The sequence below is a fragment of the Natrix helvetica genome, assembly GCF_964273705.1.
Source record: "Natrix helvetica genome assembly, chromosome: 3".
Taxonomy (NCBI): Eukaryota; Metazoa; Chordata; class Lepidosauria; order Squamata; family Natricidae; genus Natrix; species Natrix helvetica.
The window spans coordinates 141,666,658-141,678,849 of record NC_138549.1 but is presented as its reverse complement, the minus strand read 5'-3'; the positions used below and the strand labels follow the sequence as shown (position 1 = coordinate 141,678,849).

At 38.8% G+C, this 12,192-nt stretch overlaps 1 protein-coding gene across 3 annotated transcripts in view; it reads right to left on the bottom strand.

The window, feature by feature from the left end:
* MTCL2 (microtubule crosslinking factor 2) overlaps positions 1 to 12,192 on the bottom strand; it is an 89,330-nt gene that overhangs the window by 29,585 nt on the left and 47,553 nt on the right. For all 3 annotated transcript variants that reach the window (XM_081949081.1, XM_081949083.1, XM_081949082.1), the window contains exon 4: positions 4,301 to 4,363. In XM_081949081.1, coding sequence (XP_081805207.1) covers positions 4,301 to 4,363 — 63 coding nt within the window. The remainder of the gene's footprint in view (positions 1 to 4,300; positions 4,364 to 12,192) is intronic.

The following is a 12,192-nucleotide window of genomic DNA, read 5'->3' as shown; positions in this document are numbered from 1 at the left end:
GGCTAATGGAGTTAATCAGGGGAAATAGCTTTTTTTTCCACTGGGGAAATACATTTTGATATGTTTAATATGTTTAATATCTGACCTCTGGGCAACATAGTTGATACTGTGATAATGTAACATCAACTGGGAAGGGGTCTGAAGGTTTTTTTTCCCTCTCCCATCAATTTTGGGGTTTGGGATTGTTAAAAAATAAAATAGATGTTAACATAGTCCTTGCTAAGAAAACGACATGAACGTGTCAAATTTAAATGGTGCAATCTTTGGAGGATGCATTGCATGAAACTTCCAAATACTGTTCAAGGGAAGCCCCATGTAAAGCACATTGCAGTAATCAGGCTAGAGGTGATTAGTGCATGAGTGACTATAAACAGGGTCTACTAATCCAGGAACAGGCACAACTGGCACACAAGACAACACTATGCAAAGGCCTTCCTAGCCACAACTACCCACCCCCCTGCTCATGGGATAAGAGTCATAAGCCTACGAGGACCCCAAGATTGTGCACCGAGTCTGCCTGAGGTTGTGCAATCCCACCCAGCACCAAAGACTTGATAGTCCTGGAATCAGCAAGTCCCCAAACACAAAGCTAGTTAATTTTTCCAGAGTTCAGCTGAAGCTGTTTCCCCCCCCCCCCATCCAGACATTTACAGCCTCCAGGCATTAAGATAAGATGTTCAAGGCATTGTTTAATTCACCAGGGTTAGAAATATATAATTGGGCATCATCAGCATACTGATGATACCATTACCCCATGTGGTGACTTTATGTAGATGTTGAAAAGGAGAAGAGAAAGCACTGAAAGCAACACACATCAGCTACAGGTGAAGCCTCTCCTCTCCTTCCCAATTATTACTGACTAGAATTGAGCCTAAAGGAAAGTAATAAACCAGTACAATGCTATGCCACCTACCCCAACCCTCTGAGCCAATCCAGAAGGGTACCATGGTCAATGGCATCAGAAGGTCACTGAGAGGTCAAGTAGGGCGAGGTTGGATGCACTACCCATCCCACCCATGCAGAATTCATTTAAAGGAACAATCAATGCTATTTATGTCCCATATCCCAGTTTGAATTCTAAATGAAAAGAGTCCAGATAATCTGCCACGATAATTTGTGGCCACATTTGTGTAGTTTGTTTGGTAACAATATGGAAATGGCTGAATACTGCCTTCTTCCAGGACATTTTTTTCCTACTGCCACACCAAAACTTTCCAGGGTTTCAGAGCTACCCTATTTGACTTTATAGATCAGCCAGGCTGTATGCACCAAATCATGCTGAAAATCATGCAACCAGCACTTCAATCTATGTGCAGTAAATTTAGATGATAACGGATTTAGCTTGCGGAATAAATCACTAGCTGACATCAGCTGTGCTCAATCAGCATACTCAGTTCCCCTATAAAAGTAACACAGATTCTTCTGAACATGGATGTCAATTTGAAATATGCTGTAATAGGACATTTGGAAACTCTTTGCCAAGGTTACTGAAAATCAAAGACCCAGAAGTATGCAGAACCAGGCTTCAACCTTACTTGAGCTTGAAATAAACTTTGTTTGAGGAATATATTACTTCTTTCTTTTGACAGCATTGTTTATTTATCCAAAGCTTATATTATTCTAGATCAGGGATGCCAAACTCAAGGCCTCAGGGCCAGATCCGGCCCACAGGGTACTTAGATCTGGTCCGCGGGGGCCACCTTAGAAACAGCAAAGGACCGGCCCGCAGTGCTTCTGCCAGCGAAAATGGTCTCCCAAGCTTGGTTTTTGGCTGCCATGGCATCCTGCAACACTCTGGCAGTGAAAACGGAGATCAGGAGGGCTGTACACAGCCCATTTTCACTGGCAGAGCACTCAGGCCACCACAGGCTCCCCCGACACGAGTGACATCGAGTTGGCCACACCCACACCGGCTCCCCAAAGTCAAACACAACCCTGAAGTGGCCCTCAATGAAATCAAGTTTGACACCCCTGTTCTAGATAAACATATAACCCATGATAACTTACATTTTAAAATATCCCAAACAATAGTAAAACTATATCGTAGGAAAAAAAGAATGCAATAAATCAGTTAAGGACAGTACTTCTAGAAAGCATAGCTTTACATTTGTCTCAATGGATCCTAATCTCCGTGTTCCTATATTCGTATATCTACTTAATCATTCTATAGATGTTCAAATCTTTCATCCCTTGATCCCTGATTATGACTTTAAAAACAGAGTAAACATCACTTTAGAAGCTAAGGAAATTGCACAGAGCATTTTAACTGAGTTCAGTTCTTGTTGTGGTCCGCTGGTGGCCTGTGGAGCTCACAGCAGAGTCAGACAGTGAGGAGGTTGGGGAGGAACATGGGCCAGTCCTGCAGTCTGGGGAAGGCTCAGACAAGGGTTCTGCATCGGAGGCAGAGAGGGGTCCAGGGCCATCTGGGAGTTATGTGCTGCCTCCGGAGCCCCCAGGGTCAGATAGCAGCGAGACAGAGGAACAGGCTCCCCCTTTTCCCAATGCGCCCATGCGCAGAGCTGCCAGAAAGCAAGAACAGCTCAAACAGAAGGGACGACTCGGGAGTAAGGTTTGGAGGTGAGTGGCCCCTCCCATAGGACATAAAGGAGGAGCAAAGGCACATGAGCCTTTGTAGGAAGCAACTTGTTTCATGCTGGTCAGTTTACCTTCTGAAAATACATTTGGACTCTTTTACTCCATGTGGCCTTGCCAAGCTAATAAGTCTTTGGCCGCGTTTTCAAAGAAGTTAAAGGTGGATGCTTATCAGCCTTATCCTGAAGGATTTTGGCAGTCTGCTGTACAACTCTTTACTACTATTTGGAATTCATTACGAGCTGTGAATGAATATAATTCACAGCCTTTGAAATAAAAAGAGGGTTTCTGGACTTAATCATGTGGTTTTACTGGATCAGGACGCCTAGGTCAGAACAGTTCTACAGGTTATCCAAATTTCTATTCTATATTCAAAGATCAGAATCTAACCTTCTGGGCATAAGAGAGGACTGCTCAAATTTAGCAGTATTATCCGTGGATGATAACTTCTCTAAACCATCATGCAGATGAGAGTCAAGGACTCTCTCATCAAAGGTTCTTGTATTTTCCTAAAAGGGTCCGTTTAATTTCATTTAACATTCAAGAGCCCAATAATGTAAAGTGACAGAGCGAGAACACTGGGAACACAAAACAGAATGATTCCAGTCCCATTAACATAATCTTGGCAACTAAAGTGCAATATAGGTTATTCTAAAGCTACTGCTATCCCAATCTATTCTAGCCTGCAAAGGACACATCTGTTTTTTCTCTAGTCAACACATGGGTATAATGCACAATTACATAACTGCCCTAAATCATGAAGATATCTCAGTTTCAACAGAAACATCTATGTTTCTCCAGCTATTGATCAAACAAAGGATTGCAACCAGAATGGAACATCAATTTTGGCCTTAAGGGAGAGAGTATGAACTCAATTTAAAAATTAGTCCAGCTCAATGCAATGAACTGGAATCCTATTTCCTTTGTATCACTGCATCTTTCTGGTGATACAATTGTTCATGGAGGATTTGAACAATAGATTCTTGATATTACAGAGCTATTCAGGGTAGGTCAATGCCATGCAGAGCATGTAAACATTAACACTAAGAGCATCAAACATTCTACGTTCTATTAAAACATGTGGTTGGGCTGCTTTTAAACAGCAATGAAACAAAAGGAAAAAGTATTATTGTCCCATACTTTCAACATAAGCTTTGTTCCTTTGCAAGCTAGTATCAGCTATATCCACAACATATAGCTGATAGTCTTTTCATTTGTTAGCAAGTGAAAATTATTTACAGTGCATGTCGCAGTTGATAAATAGTGCGTGTTGAAGCAGATGGTCATGTTAGGGCATTAGTAAGTGTACATCTGTGCCTATATTATATGAGGGCTCTACAATGTGCACTTTTTGGTTTGGCAACAACAGCTAAGTTGGCATTTAATGGAATTTCCATTCCAAATATTTGTTTCATTAAGTCAATAAAATTCCTTGACTCTGCTTATCAGAGGCCAGATTTACTTGAAATGCCAGTGATTAAAAATGGGACCTTTCTGCATGCAAAATATGTTACTCTGTCATTGAAATGCAAGATGGAGATGAAAAAAGTATATCAGAACGCCATCCTAAAATATAACCCCCCCCACCCCACCCCCAATAAAAGTAATTTGGAGTTTTTTTTTTCCAAAGAGAAAGAGGCAGCTTTGAAATTAAGTATTCACTGGATATTCTATTGCAGTAGCATATCAATTATTGGAATTGTTGTACCTGGACAGATGGTTTCTTGTCTGTCTTCCCTAGAGAACGTGATCCCCTTTTCTTTAAAGAATTCTGAAATAGAAGAGAGAATTTTTAAAATAAATATGGCAGCTGTACACTGCTAACATCCATCAATCATCTAACCAGTTTTTTCCTGTTACAATGTATATTGGCTCTGATCACTAAATCCACAGCTTCCAGTGAGCTTCACAGAGTTGAGTTTGATTTCCTCCAAGTTTTCAAAAAATATAGTTTCCCACAAGAATCAATGCACACATACCAATGAGACTGACTAAATTTCTCAGATTTGGAGGGAATTGAAGTTAAAAAAAAAGGCAGGGGTGAAACTAGAGTTTTCCTTTGTATCTCGCTAGTTGGGGAATTCTGGGAGTTGAAGTTCACGTATCTTAAAGTTGCCAAGGTTGAGAAACACTGGTTTGCCTGGTTATCAGCCAGGCTTGTATTTCACCCTTCCTCAAGAGCACAAGGCAGCTTACATCAGAATCACAGCAGTAGCATTTAGACCAGTGGTTCTCAACCTGTGGGTCGGGACCCCTTTGGTGGTCGAAGGACCCTTTCACAGGGGTCGCCTAAGACCATCGGAAAACACATATTTTCGATGGTCTTCAGAACCGAGACACCAATTTTATGGTTGGGGGTCACCACAACATGAGGAACTGTATTAAAGGTTCACGGCATTGGGAAGGTTGAGAACCACTGATTTAGACTTACATACTGCCTTATTGGGCTTTACAGCATTCTCTGGGCAGTTTACAATGTCAGCATTATTTGCATATTGCCCCCAACAATCTGGGCCCTCATTTTACTGATCTTGGAAGAATGGAAAGTTAAATCAACCTTGAGTCGAGTCAGGTCTGCAATGTTGCATTTAACCACTGCGCCACTGGGGCTCCTAATTATCCCTACATATTATCTCCACAACTACAACTTCATGAGGTAGGTTGGCTGAGACAGAATAACTGGCCCAAACCTATCCAGGGAATTTATAGAGTAGAGATGGATTAGAACCTGAGTCTCCTTACTGTCTGTAAGGAGACAACCCCTTATGTCATACCGGTTCTATACCTCTCACTATAATCAGTGATATCAGATAGGATTTAATGCAAAACTTATTTTAGGAAATGTAGTTCAGCATACAAAGTAGGAAACAAGCTTTGTGTGAGTGACATAATGCAGGAAAGATAAAATTATGGTCACAAGCACTACATATTAACTCAGGGGGAGGAAATTGACCAATAGTAATTAAAATTCTCAAGGAAATCTCTCTGTTCCAGATTGGCTCAGTTCCTGCAAAGTAGCAAAACATAGCAGCAATGTTTTTCACTTCCTTGACAAAAGAGAAAAATAGCAACCACCTACTATAACAATTTACAAACCTTTATAGTGAAGGAGCATAACTGACACTTAATGGGAGTAACGGAAATGCACCCTACATATATATTAATAGTAAACATAAGCTTTGCGGGAATAGTATGAAATCACTAATATATTAGAGGCTAGCATTTTGTTATAAACAATTGGAATTCTTTGTAGCTTCTTCATTGAGGGATGTGCATTCAGATTATAAGCCAAAAAAAACCCTGAACAACACCTAAAATATAGTATTATTTTAATAGTTTTGGCTGCAAAGTAAGCTAAGCTTAATGGAGAGATTTCAAATAAATTGTCACATTTCTATTTTCCAAACCACTTATGCATTGAAGTGATGTTTTAATTCAAGACATTAAAAATAAACAAGTTTCTTAATGTTATATAAACCTAAGAGTGCCCTTTCTCTTTCATCTCCTTATTAAAAACTTTTCTTTCACATAGAAATATATTTTAAAAGAACCTTTCCTGACTGACAATTGGATAAGACAGCTTCTATTTTTTCTCTTTTCATAAATGCAAAAAAGTTAAGACTTCTAAAGTAAAATGAAGCTTAAGGTATAGGAGTGGTTGTCAAGATAATGCAATCTAGTTCACAACATAGGAGTAATTATTGCCATTCCGCCAGATATTGTTGCAAAGTACCTCTACTGTTGCAAAGTACCTCTAAAAATTCCAGCAGAGTAAAACTAATCCTAGAAGAATCAAGCATTGAAACCATCAGATTAAGAAAGTTACATTTATATAATAATACACAGTCACGAAAGCTAATATTATCCAAAACCAACTAAGTAACAAAGGACTCTTTGAAAACAGACACATACACAAACACACACAGTCACTAGCCCAAAGTCACCAATGAACTCCATGGTCAAATGGCTCTTGAATATGAGTCTCCCCAAATCCAATATCCAGTTATAGATCATTAATTTATAAGTAATACTGACTAAAAAAACAATATAAACTTCCTTTAAAAAAAATAAATTGCCAACACATACAGATATAATTGCCAATTACCACTAACTTCCAGTGGTGAATGTAATGTTTAATATAGTGGTTTTCACCTAATGAGATCGTTATGCAGTATGATCATATGTTCATATAATGGCTACTAAACAAGATAAATGATAGCTAAGGGAGTATATTAATGTCTATAATCCATGACAGTTAAGAATGTCACCTCCAGAGCAAGACGATAACAAAGTAAATATATAATCCTGTTGAATTTATACCAATTCATGGCCAAGATTTCAACGTCAATAAGAATACATAATTTAAAATTAATTTACAAATCTCCTTTTCTTTGTAAACAACTTCCTCCTTAACAGCTTCAGGTATTATCTTGTCGCCAATGGATGCCCCACTGAACTGACGAACAATTCAGTCCAGGGGAGATTACATTTGTCTTGGCATATATAGATCAGGTTTAAAGCCCAACTCAATCAGGGATTAACCAGGCCTGTAAAACTGGCAGCCCGTAGGCTGGATACAGCCTGCACAAACCACCCCCACGCCAGCTCCATAAAGGCAAAAACCATCCTGATATGCCACGATATAGCCTGCGGTGCGATCGGGTTTGACACTGCTGGATTAAATAGACTGAAATAAATATACCACTGTCACTAGGTTTCTTCATTCCTCCTAAAATAAGAAATTCCCACCAGATGCTACAATGCATCTGGTAGATGTAGGCCTCAATTTATGACCACAATTGATCCCCAAATTTCCTTTGCTATGTAAGGCAGTTCTTAAGTGGGTTTTGCCCCATTTTACAACCTATCTTGCCACTTGTTAAGTGAATCGCTGCAATTGTTAAGTCAGTAACATGGTTAAGTGAACCTGGCTTCATTGTTGACTTTACTTGTCAGAAGGCCACAAAAGATGATCACAAGACCCTGGGACATTGCAACTCTCATAAATATGAGCCAGTCACCAAGCATCTGAATTTTGATCATGTGACTATGGGGATACTGCAAGGGTCGTAGGTTTGAAAAATGATCATAAGTCACTTTTTGCAGCACCATTATAACTCCGAATACTGAACAAATGGTTGTAGATTGAGGTCTCTATTTATTCAGTCACTATGTAAGAAGATTATTATTGAGACATCTTTTGGAGTTCAAAAACTTGGGAATGCTTGTTAGGGATGTAACCCTAGGCTTGGCTTGGCAATGTATATAAGCTATTATTGTTACAAATGTTACTGTTACTTTAAATGTTAGAGAAATGTAATTGGCTTGTTACCTCAAGCAGCTATAAGAGGGAGCCAGAATGGCTATTTGCTCTCTTTTTTGTTAGATGCTGATCGTGGATACTATTTGATACAGCTCGTGAGTTACTGAGTCTTGCTACTGTTAGCTACTTTGTGTGTTAAACTGAGAATATTGATAACTGAATTACTGAACCGTGTATGACATGGACTGTTAACTGGACTCTGAATACCTCTATATTTCTACATAGTAAACTACTATATTTTTATACTATTCAGTGTCTCTGTATGCTGGTTTGTGCGTGTTATTCCATATCACTCTCATTATGCTTCTCTGCCTACTTGCTCTTCTAACGGGCAGCTTAATTACTTAACAATGCTGACTAGTAATTTCTTCTTTTCTAATGTATCTGTTTTTATTCTTCCTATGCCCTGGCCCCAGTGGTTTGAAATATAGCCAATATTATCAAAGAGCCTTTATAAGGAAACAGGGGGAAAGCTGGTTTGCCTCTTCAATGTTCCAACACATCCAGAAAGAGTTTAGTAAAATAGATGATAGATAGATAGATAGATAGATAGATAGATAGATAGATAGATAGATAGATAGATAGATAGATAGATAGATGATAGATAGATGATAGATAGATAGATAGATAGATAGATAGATAGATAGATAGATAGATAAATAGATATTCACAAGCTGGAGTTAAAGCTTTGCAGCCAAGAATGCAGCTGTGAAATGTGAGCTGATGCCTGTGCCAAGGCATAGAGATCCAAGCCACTCCTATTAAGGACAAACCTGTTGTTTAAAACTCCGCACATTCTTAGAAAGTCCTTGGAACACTCAACCTAGCAGCCAGAAGATGCTGCCCAAGTCCTTTCTGATACAATGAAAACATCCTTTGGGTAGTTTAGCATTTCGAGCCCTCACAATAATTTAGCTCATACTAGCACTTACCACAATCTTGATGCGATCATGATTGTTGGACATAGTTTCCAACACAATTCCAGTTTTCTTGTGCTTGTGGTTTATGGTGTGTATGGTGATGATTAGAAAGTTAAAGATTAAAAAGCTGTGTGTGTGTGTGTGTGTGTGTGTGTGTGTGTGTGTGTGTGTGTATTTTCCGGAGGAGTTATTGTTTATGCCCTTGAAAGTTCATATTTGTTTCTCTGTGGGCCTGCCAGAAGCTTTATTTATTTAATGTATAATTATGCAAATTAAAATTAATCTGCTGAACACAAAATTCACTGCAAAATAAACTTTGTCAGCGTGATATATGGATCACAACTTCATAGATCCCTCTTTAATTTTCATCCCAGAATTTAATAAGTTCTGGAGGTAGTAATTTAAGACATTATAATGTTTGTAATTTCATAAGAGCAAGCTAAGGCTGTTCAAAACAAATATTGGATCTTCTCCATGTTTACAGGCTGACAAAAGGGAAATGCCTACTTATGTGTCCAGGATTACACTGCATGGTAAAAATTTATCCAGTTCCCACAGATCTGGTTTGGATTTTTTATAGTATAGGTAGTCCTCAACTTACAACCGCAACTGATATTGAAACTTTCCATTCCTAAGCAAGGCAGTTGTTAAATGAGTCATGCTTCATTTTATAACCTCCTTGCCATGATTAGAAGTGAATCACTGTAGTTGTTGAGTGAACAACAAGTTGTTGCAGTTGTGAAACAAATATGGCTTTTCCCCATTGTCTCTGCTTGCAATGGGAGTGTCTCAAATGGCAATTACATGACCATGCAACCATCATTAACGATATGCCAGTTACCAAGCACCCAAATTTTGATCACTTGATTGTGGGAATGGTGTGACAGTTGTAAGTGTGAGGAGTGGTTGTAAGTCACTTTTTTCAGTGCTATTGTAACTTTGAACAGTTACTAAGGGAATGATTGTAAGTTGAGAGCTATCTATATGGCTTTGTCTGTCTAGATCAGGGGTGTCCAAACTTGGTAACTTTAAGACTTGTGGACTTCAATGCTGGCTGGGGAATTCTGGGAGTTGAAGTCCACAAGTCTTAAAGTTGCCAAGTTTGGACACCCCTGGTCTAGATCTTTTCAAAATATGTATGCTGCAATTTATTCTTATCTGATAGGAAAAGCTAACAAATGTGACTTGCAATATGATAGTAGTCAATCATATTGCTCCTACCAGACATTCATCCAGGATCTCTTCTGCATTAAGCCTAGACAAGTCCTCCTGAATATTTTGCTGCAAAACAAATGAAGCCGCAGGTGCAAAAGGCCATCGGTGTGAAAATTAATTAGCCTTTTTACCATTTGACCAATTATAAGAGATGCTTACTCCATCTGGAGAATAATAAACACATAATCCCTTAGCCCTTCCCCAACTGCTTCCCTCACAACCACCAAATAACATTTGTGTGAATGTGTGTATTTTGTATATAGGTACCCTCCTGAGGGATTATTACCTTGATGTAGTGGAAAACTCATAACTCCAAAGATTTGGCAAGCAACCTAGTAGGAGTTTCTGTGTTATATCCATATTGGTTATGTCAAAATAGAAGGGGTAAAGCTAAGAATAATGAGGGATGAGGGCAGGTGAAGCTCTGCAAATTATGCAGGAACCAACCTATCTAGGCAACCTCTCGTTGTCCAGAAAATTGTCTGGAAGCAATTGTAATGTGTAGACAAGTCTGTGTGCTAGATGACAAGACCCTCCCCCACTAGATCGGAAAGTACTGTTCTAATTATGGGAAGAGTATAAAGCTTTGAGTAGGTCTAGAGGTAATGACATGGTAAGCCCAAAGATAGACCAAGTCTGCTAACTGGTGGAGCCAGTACCAAAAATGCAGCTCCTCACTTTATAAAAATATATACATTTAGGATAGTATAAGACTCATGAATCACATAAAAACCTTGCCCAATCTGCTTTAAACAATAAATACCTGTACTATATCTGGACATCACCAGATAAACATTGGAATCAAATTAGCTACATAATAGAGCTTGAAATTTGGACAGAAAATTTTTAAAAGGCACATTTCCAGAGTCAAAGTATGGACCAGGCAATGTTGAATTATTGGGATCAAATTTAAGAGCTAAATTTATACCATTAAAAAGATGAGGTCTACCAGTAAGATTTGAACTCAACACATTCAATCAGAATGTAAGATCAGCATAACCAACATGATACTGTGAAATCCAAATTGATCAAAATTAAAAATAATTTTAAGAGGAAAGGTCCAGGTAGAAGCAATGGGTGTCACTGATTTTTTTCTAATAATATGGGGAACATGGTATTTATTTATCCTAATCCTATCTTAGGCAGGAAAAGCCCTGATTTTAGCAACAATTAAATTAGTTACAAATGTTTTCCCTGTACCCCCAGAAGTGTCCATAAAAGTGATACCACCTTAATTTCTAATGTTGAATTTTCCCCCTTATGGGAGGGAGGCCCCTTGTGGAGTACTGTGAAGTTGTTACCATGGTGACTCCACTGCACTGCACAGTAGAAGCCATTTTATGGAAGTATGGTAGAACACCCCCACCTGAGGGGTGTTAGGGATGTCTTACCCCCACAGTATTTGTTTCCAGAGGGTAAGTAACCTGTGTACCAAGTTTAGTTGAAATTGCTTGATGCCAGGATTGTAGACTGGGCGGGAAAGGGGAGCGCATGGGAGGGGGAAGGGAGAGGGCAGGGATGATGGGCATGAGAGTAGGGGGAAGAAAGGCTCCTCTCAGTGGCTCCCTGTCAGACAAATGCTTCAAAGTCTCTAAATACCCGGCCAACGCCAGCTTATCAGCTAGTATTAAATAAAGTAATAAAATAGAAAGGCATTGTATCTTAAAACATTCTTACTGGTAAGAATAAATATGGGGGGGAAGGATGACATTCTGGTCTCTGTTTCAAATGTTACAAAGCATCTGCTTGTGTTCTAGAAAAGCCTGATATTAAAGTTGTCTTTATTAGGCTTAATAAACTTGGCTAAAAAGTTTGAACCTGAATACAACATTGTGATTTAAGTCCAGCAGGCTTCACTAATTCTAAGGTAGCATCGATCGTGTGGAAGAATAATTTCAAGTATTTTCTTCTTTCCCACCGTGCTAACAGCATCTAGAAATAAATAGAGTTTCATGTGCAAAATCATATACAGTACAGCTTTAACTGCATAGTCTGTTTTTCTTCCAAAAGAATACTAATCTATTTTTTTAAAATGCATTCTAGAGGTAGGATAGGTGGAAGGGAGGGAAAGAAGTGGCAACATAAAAATATAGTAATATTTTTAAAAAGTCTAAATACATATCTGTATGCAACATTGCAGCC